This window comes from Podarcis melisellensis (assembly GCF_964234715.1).
Source record: "Podarcis melisellensis genome assembly, chromosome: 4".
Lineage (NCBI taxonomy): Eukaryota > Metazoa > Chordata > Lepidosauria > Squamata > Lacertidae > Podarcis > Podarcis melisellensis.
This window is the reverse complement of record NC_138531.1, coordinates 80,079,302-80,104,678: the sequence shown is the minus strand read 5'-3', so window position 1 is coordinate 80,104,678 and position 25,377 is coordinate 80,079,302. Positions and strand designations below refer to the sequence as shown.

Genomic DNA, 25,377 nt, shown 5'->3' with positions numbered 1-25,377 from the left:
TGCAAACAGCCTTCACATATACGGTATGTCCTTTGACTACAGAACCCAAGCATTTTTTTAAAACTCTGAGGGAGATCCCCCAGGATCCCCTTGACCAATGCTCCGCGTGAAGAGAGGCTTAGAGGAGGTTTGAGTCTGTTTACATGTTCCACTATTATTTGAGTTCCTATTGAGGATTTTGTATCTTACTTCTCAATCGTGTACGTTAGTTGAAATGATGGCCTAAGACTAAACTTCTTGTTTCAGAAAGAAATAATCTTGCTGATAAAACATGAAAAGGACTGCTACCTCCATTCTCTGTATGTTTAGAGACGCCTTTTCTTCCCCCATCATATTTTGACAAATCCCCACAGCTTCCTTAATGCGGTGGTGGCTTTATGTGGTAACTTTATGGCAAATTACATGGTTTCACTGTGAATTTATATTGCAATGTGACTTGATTTTCAAATTTCCCTGTCTTACAGATTTATCCATGGCTATGCAGAAAATCTATCAGACATTTGTAGCTTTAGCTGCACAACTTCAATCCGTACATGAAAATGTGAAGGTAAAGATTGCTTTATAATGTAAAATTGTGACATGATTATCTGGCTTCTTTATGGTGGGTTAAACCACAGAGCCTAGGACTTGCCAATCAGAAGGTCGTCGGTTCGAATCCCCGTGACGGGGTGAGCTCTCATTGCTCGGTCCCTGCTCCTGCCAACCTAGCAGTTCGAAAGCACGTCAAAATGCAAGTAGATAAATAGGTGCCGCTCTGGCGGGAAGGTAAACGGCGTTTCCGTGCGCTGCTCTGGTTCGCCAGAAGCGGCTTAGTCATGCTGGCTACATGACCCGGAAGCTGTACGCCGGCTCCCTCGGCCAATAAAGCGAGATGAGTGCCGCAACCCCAGAGTCAGCCACGACTGGACCTAATGGTCAGGGGTCACTTTACCTTATCTTACCATACCCTACCTTACCTTATGTTGATGAATTGTTCTGGCTCCTAGTTCAGACTCCAGTGCCTTTTTACTTCCTGCACTGTTGTATCTTCTTAGATTGCTTTCTACTTTTTCTTTTGAAATGAAATATGTTGCTGAAATGTTCCTTGAGGGACTTTAAAGCTAGGAGTTTTTGAAAGTTTTTTTTTTTTCAAAGGTCAGACAGTCTAGCAGCTGTTTCCTGATGGCTTGCTAAATTCATAATGTGAAGTTTTTTAATTCTGAGAATCATGGGCTTTCAGAGGCGCTGTTTCTTTTCATGGTGCTCAAGTTACCAGGTATCATTCAAAATAGTACTTGATAATCTTGAATAGTCTTATTTTTGAAGTGGAGCTGATTCCTGTCTTCATTTATTGTGAGGTAGCCAGATATTTACAGTAGGTGTCACTATACACCTACTAGGCGTTTAAGCAAGGATTATTAGTGGTTCGAGGACCCGACCCCCGCGATGTGGAAAGAATACACAAGGACACGTTATATAAGGTTAATGGGCAATGAAAGGCCACAACTTTATTGATTACAGCAGTGAAAAGGTATTGGCTTAGGCATTGGATCTCTCAAGCAAGTGGGTTTATTCACCAGTAGGTGGAGCCTGTTGATGCTAACCCAACTATAGGCTCACCCCTGATGTCACCGAGGGTCGTGCCATGGCCTCCCGCCAAGCAGGCATCGGACAGAATACACGACCGCCAGATTCCTTTAACGGAATACCCAAAAATTGAAGGCATAGGCGATGGCCACACCTAGCTCTTCGACACACCACAACACATTATTCCAATGCCTAACCTACCCACCAATACCACAAAAGTTGTGACGATTGCTATGAGGTAGGCGAAAAAACCAAAAAGCCTAATGCCAAATGGAAAAACTCCTACCAGGCCTCCTAGACAACCAGGGTGACCAACCTAAGGTCCATAGCAAGGCCAATGACCTAAGACCTAACTCAAAGGGAGTGGAGGGTGGTTGACTCGCGGCGAGACGACGAAGAATGAGGCCGGGGAGAGGCTGGCGCCGCAGCAAACGGCTGCTGAACACGCCCCCTCTCAGGCACCTGGTTGGATGCCTGCCGAGGGGCGTGGGCGCCAGCCAGGTGAGATGGAGGCAGGGGGCTAATGCCCCCTGCTAGGGGCGGTGCTCGGCTCCCGCCCACAACCACTCCCCTCTCTTGCAGTGAGGAGAGTCTTTCTGTCGCTAGTACTGTATTCTGTCACCTGTGTTGATATCTACTGTGAGTTCAGCAAGGGAAATCCTAGCTAGTTTTGTTGTAGAAGCATATTTATAAAAAATTCTCTCTTGCCTTTTACAATAAACCAACTCAAGGTGACTTGCAGTAGTAAAACACGATACAACAAATGCAATTAAACCAAAAAGATAAAACTGCAGTCCAGGAGATAAAAGGCCATTAAAACATCTTGCATACTACTTAAATGCCTGAGAAAACTGAATGAACTCTGCCCGGTTTTTGAAAGATAATGGAGCTGACAGCAGGCAAGTGGGGGTGGGGGAGTTGCTTATCTGGGTACCACCACAGAAAAGGCCCTTTCTCTGTTAGTTATTCAGCAGTGCCTGGAGAAGTGCATTTCTCCAGAACCTAAACTGACAAGAAAGTTCATGTAGCAGAAGATAGTGGTGTAGATATTAAGGCTTTAAAGGTCAAAATCACTCCAAATTGAGCCTGAAACTGGAAATATCTAAACCTTCAACATTTACTTAATATAATAAGCCACTTTGAGCTTATGAAAATGTAGAATATATTTTTAAAAACAATACATCTCTAGCATTCTGGTTCCCTCTTATCTTTAATAACTGCCAATGCACTTCAGGGCCTGTTTTCCAGTTTGTAGCGTTGCCACTGTAAATGTTAGCTCACTTGGTTAGAGTGTGGTGCTGATAATGCCAAGATTGCAAGTTTGATCCACGATATTCAATATTCCTGCATTGCAGGGGGGTTGGTCTAGACCGGGCATAGGCAAACTCGGCCCTCCAGGTGTTTTTTTGAGACTACAACTCCCATCATCCCTGACCACTGGTCCTGTTAGCTAGGGATGATGGGAGTTGTAGTCCCAAAACATCATCAAGTTCCCTTCCAACTCTACAAGTCTGTGATTCTATGGCAAACCTTTGAAAACTGTACGATCAAGATAACCTTTGCTGTCTTTTTCAGATGCTCAAAGACCAGTATCTTGGTTACAGAAAAGCCTTTTTGGGGGATGCTGTGGATGTGTTTGAGGCCAGGCGAACGGAAGCAAAGAAGTGGCAGACGGCCCCGCGGGTTACTACTGGACCGACCCCTTTCAGCAGCATACCAAATGCCGCAGCTGTTGCCATGGCTGCAACACTTACCCAGCAGCAACAGCCTGCTACAGGTCTGAGTGCATTCAAGTTATAGCTTTTAGTGTTAACACAAACGGTAAACTTGTACAATGTTTTATATAAGGTCTTCCTTTGTGTTGGAAATTTTTTTAAAAATTGTGAGTAACAGTTCATCAAAACGTAGGTAATAGAAAAAGCGGGATAGACTTAGCAATAATTATATACCCAGTATTTAATCTTGTGGTTTTTTATTTGTAGTAGCTTGTTTACTGTATTACTCAACCCTTTCAAATGTGAGTCTTTGTCATCTCTGAATACACATAGGAGAGCTTATCTCTAAAATTATGACACTATTGTATAAACTTTCAAATTTGTTGGGAAATCCTAATTCAAATTTGTTTTCCATTATAGCACTTTGTAATTTGAAATTATGCCTCAAAAGGTAGACGAATGTAAGGACCATTAAAAATATTAAGAGAGTTGATTAAAGTAGTTCAGAACTGTGTATAGAAATGGGGGGGGGAGTTGTAACTGAGGTGTTGATCAAGGGTGAGCAAAACATGGGTAGAAATTAAACAACTTGGGAATGGAGATGTTGACTTCTAATTTATAAAATACTCCAATAAGATATCTTATTGACTGACATATGGCAGTCTAGGTGCTTGAAGTGAGAAGCTAGGTGGCTGCTTCTTTTAAAGTGCCTACCTTCCAAGGAGTTTGGGATCTGCAGGTTGCATTTAGAGAAACTCTGAAACTAGATGACTTTGCCTAAACATGGGTCTGAGCCCGGGTAGCAGTCTCCCTTCTGGACATATCAGAGAGTTTCGTTCGCTCTTGGTGTCCTGTCTCCATCAACCACACCTTTGTGTTTCTGGTGCTGGGCAAAAAGCAACACAGAGCATTTCTACCTAGAGAGGTATTAAATGAGGTGCTGCTGTTGTAAGTATTGGGATCTACAGGGTATTTCCAGCTTTGACATACAGTTAACTGTTGACAGCTGGATGCTATAATAAGTGAATCCAAATAGAACATGATGAGATCGAAAGGATTGCTACATCCTTCTAGCTTACTGTAGCAATGCAATTTATTCTTTCCCTAAAAATGTGCTGAAGTATGACAACTTTTGAATGCATTCCCCAGTTGTTGTTGGTTTTTCTTATGGAGGGAGGTTTGAATCTGATCTTTAACTACCATAGTCCTCTAAAATCTTTTCCCAAAGCTGTTGAAGCAATGCTGCCTAAACACTTTGTAAAATTAAGGGGAAAGCACTTTACCTGAAGCCTGGTAGGAAACCTCTCTCGGAATCCAAAATATCCTTCCTTGGAAGTGAAATCCATTGATTCAGTGGAGCCTGCTTCCATAGAAGTCTGTGATGGATTGCTGCAAGTGGGATGGATCCGAAGGACTGTTTAGTTTCGATTTTCTTTTGCACTTCGGTAGCGTAAAGCATAGAACAGAGCTTCTGTGAGTGGGAGGCAGCTGCCCCTTACAGAACAGAAAAGGCACCTTTTGTATCCAACCTTTTGCCTTTTCTTCTAGTACAAAGGCAGCAAGGTAGGGAAGCGAGTATTTTAATTTGTGCCATCGCTGTAAATTGTATTAGGCCTTGAAAAGAGAAAATTGCAAAAAAAAAAAAAGAGAGGATGCAATTAATTTGGAGGCGCAGCTGATAATGTTATAGCAGTGTATCCTAAATAGTATAGCTGTAGATGACTGAATATTGAAAGTGTCGACGGAATTTGGAAGGGCCATAGCTCAGTGGGCAGAGCATACGCTTGGCATGCGGAGGTTCTAAGTTCAATAAAGGTTGAGGTTTTTGGGCAGCAGGGTTAGTAAAGCCTCAGACACTGGAGACTCGCTGCCAGCCACAGCCATTTGGAGCATTGGTTCATAAGCGGCGGCTGTGTGGTTTTCCATCAAAAGTAGCCAAGAGGTCACAAAAGGTATTGCTCATTCTGTGAACTAACTGGCTGTCTTCTTCGATTTGTGTTAAAGAATATTCTGTAACTTAAATGTTAGTGAGGTCTGGTATTTGTGAAGATTCTTGTATTTATGACATAGGGGAGTTTCCCAGGAATAGAAAAGTAAACTTCCCAACTTCCCTTAAGTATGGCAGCAGAGGCCATAGGGTTGGTTTTGTTTTTTACAATCACGCTCCTTTCAGAAGTCAAACATTCAGTGTTAATGAGTTTTGCCAGCTCTAGGATATTTTCTTAACTGGAAACAAATGCCTGTGAAATGGTTGACTAGCTGGGAATAATGGTGACTGCTCCACTGTAGCAGAGCGCCTCACATTCTGCTCAGCACAGGTTGTATTAAAGCTGTTTAGCCTAGGTAAAGTAGGAATTAAAAAAAATAATTTATTGTCTCCTTTGATAGCTGTGTCATCAAGACGTTTTCAGGTGAAAATAGTTTAGTGTAGTTACTGCCTTAAGTGTGTGTTGCTACTGACTAAGCAATCAAGATTTGATTGGCTTACCAAAAAAGCACTTTGCCTTGCTGTGTTCCAACACCTTCTAGCACCTAAAGTTTTAGGGATACCCTAACATGTTACTGTCCAGATGCTGTTGGCCTCATCTATCTCCTGGTCAATGATGTCGGGACTTGTAGTCCAGCAACATCTGGAGAGCACAGCATTGGCTACCCTGGTTTGTTGTGTCATTTGACTCTGCAAAGGGTGCAATCGCTGGAAATATTCGCTGGAATGAATGCCTGTCCAAATCATAACACTTCATAGGACCCTGTGCTTGAGCTAGTTGTGTAGTTAAAATCCAATGCCTTGCCACAAATTGAAGCTAAGCTAGGGTTAATTCACTTTATTTTGAAATAGGCTTAGGCAATTTGGGTTGCACCTTTTATTGTCAGTACGAAGAGACTTGAGCAATGATATCTTGCAAACCTGGTAGGGAGCGTTGCTGATGTTTACCGTAAACGGGCTCTTAGTAGTGAGCTCTATTTATTTAAACTAAAATTGCTCCTTAGGGGAAAAATATATAATTTTTAAAAAATATAATGCTGGTAATTATAGTTTAAAATATTTCATAACATGTGATCCAAAGGTGACAATGTTTACTTACGTGTTTTGGCATGGACTATCTCTAGTGTTACCTAAGTTATGTACACCTAACTTTTAAATGAGAAGTTATTTGGTTTTCTGGCAGAGTCGCATTAATTCGAGATTGCCATTAAGTTGAAAGTTTGTCAGCTTTAACTATGAAATCCCGTCCCGTCCCCCCCCCCGTAACTTGAATATAGGTCTGTTTTGAACTACAGTGGTGCCTCGCAAGACGAAATTAATCCGTTCCGCGAGTCTCTTCGTCTTGCGGTTTTTTTGTCTTGCGAAGCACGGCTATTAACGGCTTAGCGGCTTTAAGAAAAAGGAAACAAACTCGCAAGAACTCGCAAGATGTTTCGTCTTGCAAAGGAAGCCCATAGGGAAATTCGTCTTGCGGAACGACTCAAAAAACGGAAAACTCTTTCGTCTTGCGCGTTTTACGTCTTGCGTGTTTTTCGTCTTGCGAGGCATTCGTCTTGCGAGGTACCACTGTATTCTAAAAATCTAGAGCATGCTTTTTATGCAAGCTTGGCTTGGGGGACTTTGGTGTCATCAAACTGTTTAAAGGTCTTCCACCAATGGTGCCTCCTAGGACGGAAAACTGAGACACTTCCTTTAAAAGAGAACACTGGACACTTTTTTTGTTAGAAGCCTAACTTACTTTGGATTGGAATTTTTTTAAGGAGCTGCTAGGTAGAGAGTATATCAATTTGTTTACAACTAGTTTTTATCTGTCAATGCAATGCTTGTTCTATGAAAAGAATAAAACGTTAGATCCTGGCTAAATTAGTTGAACTTTGTTCCCACTGAAATTGGTGGGATAAATTAGTCAAGACTTTCCTTACTTCCTACTCCTTTCAGTAGAAATTATGTTCAGCTTGGTCTGGATCTGACCCAAAATCTTTAGTTAGTGTATAGTGCATACTTGGAATACAGAAAGAACCTCAACTTGCCAAATAAGTGCTAAGTACTAATTGCAAGTTCACAACTCTAGTTGCCCTTTACAGCATAATCCTACCTTGAATATAACAACCTCATTTTTGCATTGGATCACCTAAGGTCTGGAGATGTTCCTTTCAAAAGATGCAATGCAGAACAGTGCCTTTTGCTTGATATTTGGCTATCTGTTTAATTAGCAGTTGTGAGAACTTGAATCTCAAGTGTCTGTATATTTACAAGGCCAGAAGGGGGCCACGAACACTGTCTGATTTGTACAATACAGCCTAAAAATTGTCACCAACTATTTTCTTTTCTTTCCAAATGGCAGTCATGGTAGATGAATGTACTGTAATGCAATAACGAGGCAGAAGAACTTGACAAATTTTAATTGGGAAGATCAATATCCAAAAAGGAAAATTGAGAACCCCTAGAATCCTGAGTAGCTTTTGTTAATTAAAAAAAAAACTTGCTGGTAATCATATTGCCAGTTGTCCTTTACTAGCATGCATTAGAGTCATTGCAGGAATACACAAATATGAAGACGCAGGCACAGTATTTGAACTTGTCAAATCCTTCAAGTTTAACTAATGCACTGTTTGCTGTGCTTAAGGGTAGGAATGCTGACTGTACTGTGAAAACTGTTAAGTAGCTTTTTATAAGTTACGAAATTAACCTCCAGATATTTTGTTCTAACTTATTTATAATGAGGGGCTAGTACATAGTTCCCTCCCCACCCCACACCGCACAGGACAATGGGTTAAAAATATCCATTTAATCTTGGCATATAAGCATGGATTTTGGCAGTGTGCATATGTAGGGAAACCACTGTCTCTAATCTTCTAAATGATGTTAGAAATTTCTGAATCTGAAATCTTGAATGTATTGGTTAAGGTACACATCTGTGCCTTTTCTGTAAATGTTTATTTAAGCAGGCAAAATGGTTGTAAATGTAGCAAAGTTCTAACAACTCAGTAACTATCATTTTTTTGTGTGAACCAGTTTTAATTGTCATGTTTTGACTTGCTCTAAAATGATCAATAAATTTAATAAAACAAAGTTATTGTCTTGTGTTTTATCAACTTGTTTCACTTTGTTTTTGGTGGGTTGGTTTTTTTTAAAGAACTTGGATAAAATACTCAAATGAGTATTTAATATCAGACATTTGTAACGTGGTAATTTTAACCATGTTCCTATAAAACTTTATTTTTAAAGAATCACTTCTAGCTGCTTATAGGATATTCAGACATAATTCCAGCAAGGAGCAGAAATTCTAACTTACATGCTGAGTTGTCATAATATCATGGTTTCATGCTGTGGCGTAATATGCTAGGCTTACCAGTAGTTTCATCTTGTATTGCATTTTGTATCTTAAGAAATTACTGATTCAGATGCTAAGATAGTTTGGGGAGGAATTATAATGAAAGTCTGGGTGCTTCAGAAAGCGTTTGTTAAGCTGTGATTATTTACTCTCTTTAATGGAAGGGTTTACGTCATGGATCTCTGTTGCGAAAGAGTAAGGCAAGTTTTGTTTTCGTTTTTTTTTTACACCAGGGCCACAGCCGTCCTTGGGAGTTAGTTTTGGAACGCCATTCGGTTCAGGTATTGGCACTGGCTTGCAATCAAGTGGCTTAGGGTCTTCAAGCCTTGGAGGTACACTTTAACTTTTTCTAATGTTTCACTGAATTACTACTATACAGCACTTCCTGAATTGGACTAGGCAGCACACGTCACCCGTAGAACTAAATTCCTAAATGTCTTGTGCTAAATAAGCAAGATCAAGCCCCGTAATCCACATGAATTGATACAAAAGCACTACCAGCCTCTGGTTCTGTACTCTCAACTTCCCATTTTGGGTTAGAAAGCCTATTGCAATTGTAAGCACCCATTGAGAGAGTGGGACAAATCTACCTTTCTAGTCCTTATTTCCCTATTCTCAGCCAAGATGATTCCTTTGCGTTGCCATCTCCATCATGCACCCTTCCACTTAATCTGCCCTGATCTCTATGCTCATTTGGGCATCTGTATGATAGTGTGAGATCACCAAGACTTTATCCTTCTTAGAATACATCAAGGCATCTCATCTAAACCACTTCTATTTAAACAGACATTTTGTGGGATAGAGATGACTGGTTGCCTAAATGTATATTGAGGCTTCTGTTCTTTTGTGTTTGCACATAGATATGCTTCTGTTATTTGACATGTGCATTGATCGTAGGGTATAGGGTGCATTTGGAACCTAAATTAGTGCACGGTTCACAAAAATATAATTTCACTGGTGTCGGTACCAGCTTTTTGGCCTATTCTGTTAATATGTTTTAGGATCTATTCTGGGAATTGGCTGATACAGCACACACTTCATCCCCTGTTGCTGATATGCAGAGAGAGGTGTTCCATTTTCCTTTATGCCTGAGCAACCATCAGGTTGATAGATCTCTGCGGATACTTTAGAATAGCCACAGCGAAACTCCATGTCAAGCATGTGTTGCTAAACTGGTGCATTGGCAAATTTCCCTTGAAGAAATGACCCCTTTGCCATTTCCTGGTCTTTAAAGTCTGCACATATTCTGTGCGTGTAAATACAAGTTATTGTGTGAGTGTGTACAGGAAATCCATGGAGAAAAGGAGAATAAACCTAAAGCTGTCAGAAACGCAACAAAAAGCGCTGGTGAAGATACCCCACCATATAAAGTAGCTGAGATTAGCTGCAAGAATAGAATAGCAAACCAAGAGGTGCAAAAAGCATTGTTAAAGGAAATCAAATCTTTTTAAACTTGCATGAGCTGCAGCGTACTACTTTGCCATTTGTGTTAGGTTTCGGTCATGATTCTCCCTTCACCTCCCGTTTCCAGAAATGGAGGTGTAAGCGCAGCTCTCTGTAGTTTCTGAGTATACATATTTCTGTTGCTCAGTAAACTACCAGTCCTATGTGGTGGGGGCAAGTGGAGTGTGAAACCGGCCTTCCTGAAGAGTCTTGCCAGGTTATTGCTATTTCCAGCAAGGGAGATGCTCCCTCCATTTATTGCCCTAAGTGGAAGTGTGGGAGTTGAGATGCAAGACTTCCTTTCCAGCCATGTTTGGGGAAGAAGGTGGGCGTTTTATTGCCTCCTTAGTAAGAAGGCTGATGATACCTTATGCATGCTTGCTTGAAAGCAAGTCTGCTGAAATCATAGCAGTATTCTATTTTCTTACAAGTAAATTCTATAAGTGGGGGTAGAACCCTTGTCTCCCAAAGCAGAAAGTTGCCTCTCTACCCCCATAATTGGAGGGAATCTTACTTGTTATTTACTCAACCATGGGTTTGACAAGAATGCCAAACTACCTTCTGTGTCTGCCACCAAAAGTCTAGTCCAACCCACAGCCTTCTGCAATCACATCCAGGTTTGACAAAGTTAGTCCTTTAATCAGTCCTTAATCAGTCCTTAATCAGTTGAACCTACTATGCATCTCGTTTCCCTAACTTCCCTAATCTATTAAGAGCAATTGAAGAATGTGTGTCTGCCTGCAGACTTTTCTATTTAATCAGACTTAATAATGAAGTATTGTGCAGATAAACCCCTTTTTTTAACCTTCCCATGGCAGTTCAATAACAATAGCTCCAATGCTGCAGAGTATATGTTGAAGAGACATTGTGGAAGGCCAATTCTCGAAAGCAACCTAGCCCTGTGTGTATCTTAACGTGTGTTCCCTGTCTTCACTATTGTTCCACTAGGGTTTGGAAGTAGCTCTGCTTTTGGAAGCAGTGGCACGGGTGCACCATCTTTTGGATTTGGAGCTACAAATAAGCCTTCAGGAAGCCTTAGTGCAGGTTTGTTCTGTTCTGAGTGTTAAGGTATTATAAGTTATCAATACCTAACGCATGGCATCCACCTTAGTCGATGCATTCAAATCTTCTGTTTGTGGAAATTATAGTTTTCAGAATGGTTTTGGAAGCTCCCATCTGAAGAAGGATAATTTAGTAGATTAGAAAAGTGTTTTCATTTCCTTCTCGCAAGCTCAGTAGTGCGAATCCATAGGCCCTTCCATGGGAACTTTGGGCTTGCTTTTCTCAAATACCGTCTCCCTCAATGCTGCATAGCAAATCTTTCGAAGATGAAGAAAACGGCATTGTAGGGTATGATACGATAGATTTGCTACTTAAAAGGAAGAAGTCATTTCAGCAGCTTTATAGAGACATGGTGATGAGCTAGCTAGAGATGCAGCCATACCTTTCGCTGGAGTGCAATTTTGCATACTAGCTTGTTTCAAAAGCACCAGTTTCTGCCAGCTCATTTATTGCTAGCTAATCTAAACCAGTTATTTCTCCGAACCACTTGCACACCTCTCAGTGAAGCATTGGCAATTGTTTTATGCCTCTTAATTGTAGTTAGGCAGTAACTTTGTAAGTTTACTTTTGAGAAAAGCAAATCCATATCTATTCTGGGTGCATGTGACTAGCTGTATGATGGTTCATATTCTAGCCTTTGTCCATTAAAAGGACTCGAAGTATCTGCTGCACTTTTGGGGTTAAAAGTAAGAGTTGTACCTAATACGTTTCCCAAACTGGGTACCCCTCAGGGTGGATAAGGTCAGGTTTTTGGATTATGTAGTCTTTACATACAAACCACTTAAATACAAAAGTAGCCCTATTGGAATATGCTTAAGAACTTAACTGCACCTGCAGAATCAACTACCCTCACTATAGACTCTTCCTCCCCGCCCCACTGAATGTAGATCTGATGTTTAATCAAAACACCTTTCCTTGAAGTTATTGTAAGCTAATTGGCTATCACCATCAACTCATGGTTGCAATGTTAATTGGATTCCCAGCTTAATTATTAACTTCCTTGGATGGGTTTAACCTTAGTGTGGAATTGAAAATGCTTAACAACTATTGACAATATGTGCAAGGAACTTTTTCTCATCAGGTCGCTTCATAGACTTGCTCCTCACTTCATGTTATCAATTTATTTACCGTTAGAATATTTCTAATCCATCCTTAATTTAAAAGCTTTCCAGGGTGGTGTGCAGAAGGGTAAATAAAATTAATTTTCACAACATACAAATAGAATTTCAAGCCAACCAGTAAATGTAATGAGGTAAAACAAAGCTAAAAACAGAATACCATACAATTCCAAAAACCATTTAAAATGCCCTAGGCAAATGGGAAAGGCTTCACTGAAAACCAGGTAATATCAGTGCCAAATGTTCCAGAGTGGCACTCTGACAACCTGCTTTGTGAAAGCATAACATACCTCTGCTAAAGATGGTACTATCCAGATTTAGTGTTTATCTTAAGTATCTTAGTTTTTCAGGACATGCCAGGTCCTGTTTTCTGGACTCATCGGAAAGGAAGAGAGCTTCTCTTCATGGTAGAAGGGTTCTAATGTGCTGCTTCATCTAACACCTGGTTCTCTCTAGAAGCAGCACATAAGGCCTAAGGTTTCTTAGTCCCAGTTACTGGGATAAGAAGGGCTTCTGTTTCTTGTTTTTCTAAATTGAGCTGTTGCCATTCCTTTTCTGTTGTCTCGTCAGATATACTTGTATATACAGGTGATCCCAGTGTCTGGCTCAGGGGCACAATATGTAATTGGCTCAGCCCCCTGAGCTGCCAGTTTCCATTTGGCATGACCACCCCACCTGGCTCCAGGTGGTATACCTTTCAGTTCTAGTGAAGAAATGAAAAAAGCAGATCCCATAAGCCCTGGCGTCTGTCCATGCCTGGTTTAAAGAACCAGAACTTGCTTATGACCTGCCTAGAATTTATTCCACAGCTGTAGTACAGTAGATTGTCCCTAGCTGCCTTGACTAGGAGACTGATGTGATCACAGCGTCTCTCACGTTCAAATATTTTCCCCTCCTCTACAAGGCTTTGGCAGTTCGAGCACATCTGGGTTTAACTTCAGCAATCCTGGCATCACGGCATCTGCTGGCCTGACTTTTGGGGTGTCCAACCCAGCCTCTGCAAGTTTTGGCACAGGAGGACAGCTTCTCCAGCTGAAGAAACCCCCAGCTGGGAACAAGAGGGGGAAAAGATAAATGTGAAAAGGGGGGTGGGAGGGCTAGGGTCAGAGAAAAGGGACAACTCATTGGCATAAGTCATCCTGGGGGGAAATCTATTTTTTTAAGCTGATATATAGTAGGTGCTCTGTGTCCTTGGAGATTTATAACATTTTGCTACTTCTTCCCATTCTGGATTATAAAACGTAATTGTAACAAACAGCTATTTTTTGGGTGACTCAGAACTCGTGTAAGAATCCTTTTTTGTGGGGGGGGATCATAGTTTTTAGATATGCACTTCATTATTAAGAAACTGTGTAAAACCATCTATTTAACCTAAGATTAGTAACAGGATATTTTTGTTAATATGCTTTAAACCATATAGAGAGATGCATATTTGGTTTCCTTGTACAGGTAAAGTATATTCTAGTGCAAATGCTTGAGTCCATGTCTTCTGTTTCTTGATATGGCCTTTTAAAGAACATCAGGGTGGTTTTGTGAATATGTGTGTAAATATATACAGTATAAACGCACACTCGGATATGTATATGGGTACATACCATGCATTTCAGACCTTGTCTTGTAAGACAGAACGTTTTCAAGTTTGTGTTTTGGGTTCTTTCTCCATTCCCATGTTGTGGCAGCATATTGGAAAACCAGCTGTAACATTTACTAATGCATGTGAGACATTGTGGGCTGTTTTGTCTGTTTTCCATTTCTGTTTTGTTTTCCATTCAGTGCTTTAAAATGAACTGGATGTTCAATGTAAACGTTCTCAGACCGGTTTGGTTCTCAGCTGTGGTGATGTGTCTTTGCTGTACAGTTGCTCAACTGCAGCCATGCGAACTAGAGGGCTTCAGGTAGATTTTTGGAGAGCTGATGACTGATTAGTGCATTCTGAAACAGCCTTAGTTTTCACAAACAGCTCACACAAGCAGTGTGGTCTCGCAAGAAGAATACATGGGAGTGATACCACAGGTGCTTCCCAAAGGATGCTTTGAGAATGCAGAAATGTCTGCCCATAAAAATCAATGTGGTGCTCTCCCATGTTGGGCTGTTCACATGAGCAGGCCGTGTGCACGAGTGGTTTGCATAAGACGGGGCTGTTTTGGAACAGATGGGTCCACTTAAACTTAGGGCTCACTTACATCCTAGAGCAGACAGACTCTGCTTCTCTCATCATTCTGCATGAATTGATGCTTACAGATAGCAGGCATGGTAAGAGGCTACGAAGGGTCGATCACAGCAGGACACTTGAGAGTAAACTACAATATTTGACACAATTACAATAGTAATAGCCTTGCATTAGTTGAGCTGCATCTCCAGCTCAGTGAATGTTTTAAAACAGAAACAACAGGAACATTTATTGCCTTAAATGAGGGACTACAGTCATAGTCCTTGAACTGTGTTGCCAGCACAGACCCCATTCACTTCAATGGGGCTTGTGCCATCTCTTTTGAGGGCCGGGCTGTAAATTAGCCCATCAGATCATTGCTCTGTGTGTGTGTGTGTGTGTGTGTGTGTGTTTGTGCGCGCGTGTTTGTGTACAGATTTTTGTGAGGTCTAGCCTTTTTACACAAAGAATATTTTGTATATAACTCCAAGCAGATATTCGTAGTTCTCATCTAGGCACCTTTAAAAAACAAAAAGATAAGTCGTGCACATATGTATTCTCTGGTTTTGAAGTTGGTTGCTTTCAGGCATTACTATTTTTGTAAGTTCCGCCAGCGTTTTTTGTCTCGGTGCAACAGCAAGTCGTCTGGCAAATGTGTGAGTCCTGAGTGTGATGCATTCAGAAGTAAGGGGAACAGCTTACTTAACACAAGTCTTTTCACCTTTATATATGAAGTATGGGCCGTTTTTCTTTTGGAAGGAGGAGGAAATTAAACTTGACAGAATTAAGGAAAACTTAAAAACAAATTTCAGGCCACAGTTCTGTTTTGAATTTGTATTTGGGCTCCAGCAAAAAAAGATGTGCAAACTTGGATGTATGTTAACTGCTTTTTACAATATTAAAATGTTAAAATTTCTTTGTATATAATTTGTGAACCTATTTTTTTAACCGTGTTGTCTTTGTCCATATGTGCATCTTTTCTGTTCTACAAATAATAAAATGGATTGAAGTGTGATGTGTCAGTAATACTTGCATTTATTTCTGGATGGTGTTTTCATTCCTCTTGGGCTGTGATCCCCCACACATGATATTGTGCATCAGTGGAATATCGGTGCTGCTGATTCAAACAATATGTTTTCTGTTACATAAGAACAACCCTGAGCGTTTCCCAATATGCATTTGTATGGCCAGTGTAACATATGATCCAATCCAATCCCCGGATTTAACCAGCAGCAATTCCTTTCAATTCAATTATTTTCTATACCACCCTTCTGAGGACCACAGTATTAAAAACACAAAATACATAACAGTAACAAAAACAACACACGCATCCCCAACAGTTTAAAAGGCCATAGATCGTTTAATTCACCAAAGGCCTGGTTATAGAGAAACGTTTTGGCCTGGCGCCTAAAGGCATATAATGAAGACGCCGGCCGAACCTCCCTGGGGAGAGCATTCGACAAATGGGGAGCCACTGCAGAAAAGTCCCTGTTCTTGTGTTGCTGCCCTCCCAACCTCTCATGGGGGAGTCACATGAAGAAGGACCTCAGGTGATAAACACAGAGTCTGGGTCTGTTCATATGAGGAGAGGCAGTCCTTGAGGCATTGTGGTCCTGAGCCTTTAAAAGGCTTTATAAGCCTCGATCACAATGGACAGAAAAATGAACTGTCGTCGTACTTGGAGTTTCTGGTGTTCTTTGTCCATTATATTCACGTCTGCAATTGTGTTGCTGAAGAACACTGGAACTCCTTGAGTGTGGAGAGAACACCCTGAGTCCTCCCTACACTTAGGAACATTTTACTGATTTGGCACTTGGGTTGGATAGTTCCCAATTCAGCATTTAAATATTATAAAATTTTGACTGACTCAATACAATTCTATGCTTCATGTTACTTCTTTTTTTTATTAATTACAGTATAGGGTTGGTATCAGGGATCTGTCAGCTTCTAAGGCATCTCACATCATACCTTACAACCTTTATTTTTTGTCTTCAGCTCAAAACCTGGATAGATGAATTAAAATATTGAATGATCCGTATCATTTGTTGTTTCAACCACTGGCCATTACAAAAGATCATGAAAAAGTTACACTTGATATTGGACGTTTGGTAACTTTAATACCTTGGGTGATAGCTAATTCCCCCCTGAAATGGTTTACAACATATGATGAGGAAATGCGATGTCTATGTACTATTTCTATGTAGTTTGTGCAGGAATTCCATATGGATTGTGTGCTTCAATGGGATACACACTGAACATATTCTCAACAAAGAATACATTAGCCCTTTACCCAGGGCTCTTTGTTTTGTTTTTTTGCTGACACACAGCTACCCCCAAAAAACTTTTATAATTTGTATCTAGATAAGTAAATCAAATGTTTGACTCTTTGTTTCTGTGGTGCTTACGTAGGAATGCCTAGTGGATCTGGTCCAGCTTCTAGTGCATCACCTGTTGCAATGGGAAATATACCAAAGATATTTACAACGGATTATGCCTCAGGTAAATTTTGCAACCTTAACGTTGCCGCAGGGATCTTTGCTTTTGCTGCAACACCAAGCAACTCTGCATGGAATTGTTTCAATTTGGTATCAGGATAAGAAAAACAGGTGTTTGACTTTTATTTCTATGGTGCTTATACAGGGGTTTCGAGTTCACCATGTCCGACTCCTGCTGCATCGTGCACTTCAGTAGGATGTTCACCGAACCCATTCATGATGAATACACTAGGTAAATTTGTTAGTCTGTAAGGTGCTGCAACACTTTGGTTTTCTTGCTGTAGCACAAACACCCCCACCCCACCCATAGAAATTGCTTACAATCAGATGTTTGTGTTCTATTTCTGTGTGGCACTTATGCAGGAATTCCAGGCCCAGTACCCAGTGGATCATGTACTTCAATAGGATATGCACCAAACATACTCTTAATGAAGACTGTGCCAGGTTAGATAATTTCTATGACATTTATGCTCTGGTTCCTACTATGCTTTTCAGCTCAGAGGTAGCTGGTGCAGGAGGGTGAAATCTGAATGGATTTCCACTGTATAAAGTGTTTTACAGGTCTCGTGTTGACTTTCCCCAGAGATAAGGAGATAGATGTCAGATTACAAAATATTAGCTTGCTGAAATCTGCTTGGCAAGCTGTGTAGATAACTGGGGTTTAGGCCTGCACTCATATCAGCCCCAGCAACTATGGCCAGTGGCGAGCAATGAGGGGAGTTGTAATTCAGCAACAACTGGAGGGCTAAATGCTCCCTGCACCTGAGATAACTTTTCTCTAGGTCTTTCCTAGCTAAAGACAACTCTTACCCTACCTGAAGACATGCATTGTCCAGCAAGAGTGGACCATAATCCACTGGTACAGAATACGCTTTGTTTTCCCTCCCACCCAAAAGAGAAAAGTTTGGGCTCAATCCTTGCAACTCCAGCTAAAAGATTTGAGGTGGGATTATTCTCCCCACCCCCCAAACTTGCTGTCTGTGTCTTTGGTCAGGGAGGAAAGCACTGGATTATATGGAATCATACATTTTTTAGAGTGGAAAGGAGCTCTGCCCCCCCCCAAAAAAGGTCTGATCATTATATCCACCTTGCAACCTCAGCAGATGGCTGCCCTATCTAATGAAGAAGAACTCACCATCTTCTGAGGCAGTCCGTCAAACAGCTCTTATACATACCTTAATCCTGCCACACATTATCATTACCACTAGGTGGCAATAAGTGCCTACTAGTCCAGCCCCCCCCCCCCCGCAATATCAGTGGAAAGACTTCGGACCTCCTTGCTTTTCTGAACTGATACTACTACTACCAAAGATTTTCTACCCACCATGCAGAACTCCACACTCGGCTCCAATTCAGCAGGCACCTTCTGCTCCTAAGTGAAAATAAATACATTAGAAGCTCCAGCCACTGAATTCCCATACAATATAGGAAGCTGCCTCAATACTGAGTCAGACCATCTATCTCAATATCGACTGCACTGACACCTGTTCTGCCCTATATATATGTAAAGCAGTATTTAAACAGTCATGACTTCCCCAAAAGAATCCTGGGATGTGTAGTTTGTTAAGGCCGCTGAGAGTTGTTAACAGACTCTTATTCCAATCCCCAGAGTTTAACAATCAATCCCTCTCCACAGAGAACTCTGGGAATTGTAGCTCCGTGAGGAGAATGTGGCTCTTCCTAACAACTCTCAAAGAAGAGTTGCTATTGTTTTGTTTTCTATTTATTTGTGCTTTCATCTGTCTTGTGAATCACCTTGAGAACTTTGGATGAAAGGTGGTACAGTATATAAATTTAATAAATAATGACAAATAATGCGTTCTGGCCTCTCTGGCCCTCAGGACATTCCCCAGGCCACGCCATTCACTGGTCCTGCTTCACCCCCTCCTTGAATGTTTTTGCTTGGCTGAAATGTGTTATTGACATCTGATAATGCCTCTTTATTGCCCTAATGGAGGGTACAGAGGAGTGGTGTGTGTGTGTGTGTGTGTGTGTGTGTGTGTGTGTAGAAGCTGGCCTGCTGTAAAAAAAGAAAAGGGAAAAAATAGTGAGATTTACATGAATTGCTCCTCCCACTTTTGTCTCTAGCCACACCCACCACTGGCATGTGATACCTGGATGTTTACTTTTGAAAATTATTCCCAATCTCCTGGCCTAAATTGTTTTTTCTCTTTACCTCAGGCATCATTAAGCGGCGTTCACCAGTAGCACTTAGCACCATCCTAGAAAATGGGGAGGTTACAGCAACAAAATTAAACTAAGGTGCATAGAATTAAACTCCTGGACAAGAAATGGCCATTCTCTCTCTCTCTCTCTCTCTCTCTCTCTCTCTCTCTCTCTCTCTCTCTCTCCCCCCCATGCCTTGATCCTAATACAGCACTGATACCAAGACCAGACTTTGTACCTGTCGTTTTTTCTCAAGAATTATTACAAAGGTGACCTAGGCTTCTTGATCTGTGATTACATCCCTAACAAAGCTTAAAATGAAGGTAGGCTTGCCAATAGCTTCTTGGTACGCTCCTGTGCCTTTAGCAGCAGCTGGTTCTGCAGCAATGGATATCTCTGTGTTATGGGAAGCTTTGCCTGCTAATTCCTGCATCTCAATAAGCTGTTAAAAGCATAGCTACAGAGGCAGTTTGAAAAGCTGGCAGTCCAGAACAAAGTCACATGTTGAGCATTTATGTGCAGGCTGTATCCTAGGAAAGAAAGGATAGAGTTATTTGCCTTATCCTGAGAACCCAGAGCAACTGGGTTGCTTTGTGGTAGAACTGCAAGCATTCTCAGAATAACATGGTTGCCTGAACCCACTTTCTAATGTATGAAGATATGTAATTAATCATGTTCTGCACAATGCATCCATAGTTACAGCTTCTTTTTTACGTTGGTTCCAGTGCAATAATAACGGCATACAACTTTTCCTTAAAATTGTATCCTTCCCTCCTGTAATTGTATTTCATAATCTTGATAAACACATGACAAATCTCCGTGATACTGCTGGATGCTGCAGACTGAGGTATGGAAATTATTTGTGTAACTTGGTGAGCCACATGGCAACTTGCTTTGCATGACCTGGGAAACTGTGCTGGACCTTTGGGTGGCAGTTTTGCCCATTTAGATTGACCACCATGGTTTATTAAATCAACAAAGGGAAACAGCAGTTTCTGCAGCTGAAGAGACAAGCCCACACTACTCGTCTTAAAAAGTGCCCTGCCTCTTCTGCATTGCTGCTGTAGCAAAACAAGAAGCAACTCCTTCCTTTGGATCTCAGCTTCTTTCTATAATGAAATAGAACCCTAGGTCCATGACTTTCCTTTCTGAAACATTTGTGGCTTTTAAACCATGGCTTTATTTTAATAATTGTACTTGACATAAAATCTTCAAACAGGCTAAAGGCTGGATTAAAATTCTATGGTGTTGATTTCAAACGTTAAGGCACTCTCAAAATTAATTTTAAATTGCAGCTGGGTTCATGTTGGTTTAACTCATAGCCCCATCCTGCATCTCGTATGTGGAGACACAGATGACCTCATTTCCAAGTGCCCTCAATTTTACACCTTCCACAAGCTCTGTGGCTGCTAAATAAAAGAAGACCAAGGTCTTCTCTCCCTTCCATCCTAGTTTTCAATACATCTGCAATGGGAAAAGCAGTATGAGCTCTGCCTTTGTGTGTTTATATGTATGTGTGTGTCATTTTCTGTGTGTGTATATATAAACATACACAGAGTACACGCACCATTGCCAAGGTTGTGTGTGCACACATGTGTATTCATGAAATGAATTAGTATTTTATATGCAAAGTCTCTCCCGCACTCATCCTCTCAACTGTGCTAGGTGTGACTTGTTACCGTTAATTAACGAGTTAACACACTTATAATACCCTACTATTCTTTCTTAAAAGTAAACCAGTGAACTAAATGGACCAAACACAAAGAAACCCATTTTTGAAAAAGCAGTTAACTCATAAACATAACCAAACCCCTCAAGCTTATATTTGGTTATAGACATAATACCGTGGTACCTCGGGTTACAGGTGCTTCAGGTTACAGATTCTTCAGGTTACAGACTCCGCTAACCCAGAAATAGTACCTCGGGTTAAGAACTTTGCTTCAGGATGAGAACAGAAATTGTGTGGTGGCAGCGGGAGGCCCCATTAGCTAAATTGGTACCTCAGGTTAAGAACAGTTTCAGGTTAAGAATGGACCTCCAGAACGAATTAAGTTCTTAACCCGAGGTACCACTGTACCAAGATGGTATTGTTGGGAGGCTGATTCTATCTCCTCTGACGTATAACATTGATCTGGGCAGGCTGAATGTCAGGGCCCAACAGGTAACTTCCACGGTCCTAGGACCCCAACAGACCAACCAACACTGGCATCTGCCCTGGGACCTCCATGCCAGCTGGTTATAAGCCACCATTTTGAATTTCCGACACTGTCCACCAGGCATCTGGCATAGGGGTACTCCCTGCTCTGCCTCTCCTGGACCTCACTTGGGCTTGGGTGGAGAAGCAGGGAACTGGAGGGGACAGGAAGGTCAACCTGCCTGGCCCAGCCTCATCCACCTGATGCTCGCTTGGTCCTCCTCACTCTGTCTGCCCCCTACCACTGCCTGTCCACACGCTGGGGGGGAGTCACCAACTTCCAAGCTTCCCTATATCTGGATTCACTTTGCACACACACTGTCTCCAGTGTGGTGTAGTGGTTAAGAGCGGTGGACTCGTAATCTGGGGAACCGGGTTCGCGTCTCCGCTCCTCCACATGCAGCTGCTGGGTGACCTTGGGCCAGTCACACTTCTCTGAAGTCTCTCAGCCCCACTCACCTCACAGAGTGTTTGTGGTGGGGGAGGAAGGGAAAGGAGAATGTTAGCCGCTTGGAGACTCCTTCGAGTAGTGATAAAGCGGGATATCAGATCCAAACTCTTCTTCTTCTCCATGTGCCCTTCCTGTTAAAGTGGGGTGGTTACCCGTTTTATGCTATTTCACTTATGCATGTGGGGGCTTGGAACATAACCGCCGCATAAGTGGGGTAGGAGGAGCCTGTATATCCCTATGTTATTTCTTTCCTTTGTGGCTGAGCATTCCAGCCTTTGCTATTGAAGGCCACATGATTCAAAAGCAGTTGAGAGTGATGGTTACTGCAGAAATTGTTAGAGAAAAGGCTGGGTTTTACAAGAGAGAGAAGGAAGGTAGCTACGTTGTCATTTTACACTGCAATCCTGGTAAGCCTATTTACTCAGAAGTAAATCCCGCTATGTTCAATCGGGCTTACTCCCACAAAGTGCAGCCACACAGTGCAAGCTACAAAACATGTCTATACCCCAGCACACGGAGTGTTATTGTGCGAAATGATTACACAGAGTTATTCCCAAGATTGTTGCCTTCATTTTTCAGCCCTCCTAAGGAATAGCAAAGGAAAGGAGTCAAGAAAGAAAACACATTTTTATTGAGATGTAAATTACGTTTTAGCTCTGTGTATTATTCAAATCTGTTGCTGAGGAAGAAAGGAATATTTACTCGTCTTGGGTTGCTGCTGACTAAGGAAACAGGGGCAGGGGGAGGGAAATCACTCAAACATAAATATTTTATAGAGACACTCTCCAATATTTCTATTGTTAGTGCTGCTCCCATCATCTATTATATACCTTTTGCAATGGACATTCAGGGTGCTTCCAGACGGCCGCTATTTTGGGGTGGGATTAAGTCACATCTTAGCAAATTAAGGCTAAATTGATGGAGAGGTCTTGCACAACAAACCTCTTCCCCAAATATTGCCCCCCCCCCCGCAATAATTGCTGGGTAAATCTGCTGGATAGTGTGGGGTAGCATTTGCCTTGACACAGCATCATCTAATCTCCCCACAAACAAGATGTTGTTGTTTAGTAGTGTCCGTCTCTTCGTGACCCGGACAATCTCATATAATAACAAATCAGGATGGATGCTCAACAAGCAGGTTGTCTGGAAGAGACTCCAGGGTGCTCCAAGACATGTATCATATTTATTGTGAGATGAGGATTCCTCATGCATGCGAGGTTTTTGCAGCAAACACAGGATGTTGTTCACATCAAATGCCAGCCCATATGCTCCCCACCAATGTTGGTTATGACCTGTTTTTGATATCTTATAGTCTGCATCTGCTAAATTGAAGCAACGTCTGGAAGCCACAATAAGCATTAAAGCATACAAGTGAAAACCAGGAGTCGTTCCCAACATTTATTGTAGTCAAGGATGAAGACTTTTGTGGCCCTCCAGATGGTTTTGAACTTCAACTCCCATCAGTCCTAGCTAACATGATCAATGGTTATGAATGATGGGATGAATGATTATGAATGATGTAGTCAAGTAATGTTTGAAGCGACACAGGCTACTCATGGCTGTTCTATATCCAGTTATAAACGTAAGCATTTTCTAGCCTTGTGGCTGGAAATCCAAACCAGGGTACACTAGTACACTCTCTCTCTTACAGAAGGGATGGGGAACCTGTGGCCCTCCAGATATTACTGGACTACAACTCCCATCATCCCTGGCCATTGACCATGCTGGCTGGGATTGATGAGAGTTTTTCTTTTTTATCTACATAGCAGACTAGTGAGAACAACAAAAAAAGCAAACAAAAGGAAAATAAAAAGTATAGTTTGGTGCAGCAAGAGAATAGCCACGTGAACAGAAAATGCTCAGAATTAATAATAATCCTACAAAAGCAAATACAACTTGATTTGGAGCCAGTCCAAGAAGCCAAATCACAGGAGCATTTTCCTAATCAAGCTATGGAAATAATTTTGCTCATATCTTTATATTTTACAACAGGAGTGAGGAACCTTTGGCTTGCCAGATGCTGCCGAACTACAACTCCCATCAGCCCTACCAAGCATGGCCAATGGCAAGGGTTTTTAAGTTGTAGTTCAGCAACATCTGGTGAGCCAAAGGTTCCTCACTCCTGTTTCATAAAAGCAGAGCATCTGCTTGAAATATATTTTCATGAATCAGAATCTTTTGTTCCATATGTCTTTGGCTCTGAAATCCTGATGGTTCATTCCAAGCATCCTGAGGGACTCTATCCGAAGATCCCTTCAGACCACTCAGTTTTGTGGAGCTGAAGTGTTTAAGAACATCTGTCATCACCAATTCTGTTGTGGTATTTGCACAAAATCCAGGAAACTCATTGAACCATTGAGTCAATCAATTCTTATAATACAGACAGAAGGAACATTATTTCAGCTCAACTGAGAGTAATATGTGTCACCCAGAGCCGTAAGATTTGCTGTAGCGGCACAGAAACTGAGAAGAAATGTATTGCCACAAATGCTGCAAACTGTCAAAATAAAATGTGCTTCAAAACATAAGGACTGCCTACATGCACCCTGTTCGTTCCCTGCTTGTTTGGGTGCAGTTTTTTATCCTATTCTTGATTTCATCTTCCTGCAATGATGTCCAACTCTTGAAGCAACCTAGATGATTTAAAAAATAATATTTCATTACAAGGACATTGCAAGTGTTTTGAACATGTTCAGTAATTGTTGTCTTTTGGAAAGGCACTCTGGACAGGATCAAGGATGTGACGGGTAACATTCATTTAATTCAAGGTTAGAGCTGTACAGATATATATTTCTGGAGGAGGTTTGCAGACAACTGATAGTATTTTTGCTAACTGTGGAATATCTATTTCAGCTTCTTGGGGATCTTCAACCATTCCATGTTGGATTGGTTTTCTCAGATTTTGACATTAGCTCTGAAGAAAACACTTATGTATTAAAGAAGACTGAAAGGAAAAACACCAACCAACCCATTTATTGAAAGAATTGCCAGTTGGGTAGATGTGCTGCTGGAAATTGGAGGGAGAGAGAGTGCTTTTGAGACCTGTTTGTTAGGCCTCCCAGAGGCATCTGTTTGGCCACTCTGAGAACAGGATACTGGACTAGATCAGCCATTGGCCTGATCCAGCAGGCTCTTATTACGCTATTTTTTTGCAGCAAGAACAACAAGGAGTCTTTGGGCACCTTCAAGTGGCATAAGGCTCTTTGCAATACTTACTGAAAGTTGGAATTTAGTTGTCAATTCCATTGGCCAGGAGCTACCATTGAGGAAGCCCTCCAATAGACTCCCAAGGGTGGGAGTGTTCAAAAGGGCATCTCTAACAGATAGGATGCTTGCCTTATAAGGAGCCAGACCATTGGTCCATTCAGCTCAGAACTTGCCGATACAGAAATCTCCCGAGATTTAAGAAAGAGATAATTCACAGTCCTATCTGGAGATGCTGGGGATTGCACCTTCTACATGCAAAGCAGGTGAGCCACTACTGAGCTGGTACCAGGTTGTTATAGAAGTGTTCTGTCAGATGCTTGGGAGCTCAAGCTGCTCAGGGTTTTAATGAAGATCACTTATCACAATCACACACATCCAGTGTGTTTGTTTAGAAAGAAAAACCATCACGAACTCATTCAGTGGCGTATCGTGGGTTGTCAGCACCCGGGGCAAGGCAAGTAATTTGCGCCCCCTAACCCGTGGATTTGCG

At 41.6% G+C, this 25,377-nt stretch overlaps 1 protein-coding gene across 3 annotated transcripts in view; it reads left to right on the top strand.

Annotated features, from left to right (window-relative positions):
• The window catches only part of NUP58 (nucleoporin 58), a 36,051-nt gene extending 16,871 nt beyond the window's left edge, over nt 1-19,180 (top strand). For 2 of the 3 annotated variants that reach the window (XM_081909363.1, XM_081909362.1), the window contains exons 12-19: nt 465-547; nt 3,142-3,343; nt 8,836-8,934; nt 10,994-11,089; nt 16,784-16,873; nt 17,015-17,101; nt 17,233-17,313; nt 19,051-19,180. In XM_081909363.1, the coding sequence (XP_081765489.1) occupies nt 465-547; nt 3,142-3,343; nt 8,836-8,934; nt 10,994-11,089; nt 16,784-16,873; nt 17,015-17,101; nt 17,233-17,313; nt 19,051-19,130 (818 nt within the window). In that variant the 3' untranslated portion in view covers nt 19,131-19,180. Of the gene's footprint in view, nt 1-464; nt 548-3,141; nt 3,344-8,835; nt 8,935-10,993; nt 11,090-13,129; nt 15,397-16,783; nt 16,874-17,014; nt 17,102-17,232; nt 17,314-19,050 lie in introns of those variants that run through there. The other variant, XM_081909364.1, reaches the window with a different exon arrangement.
• The last annotated feature ends 6,197 nt before the right edge of the window (nt 19,181-25,377 follow it).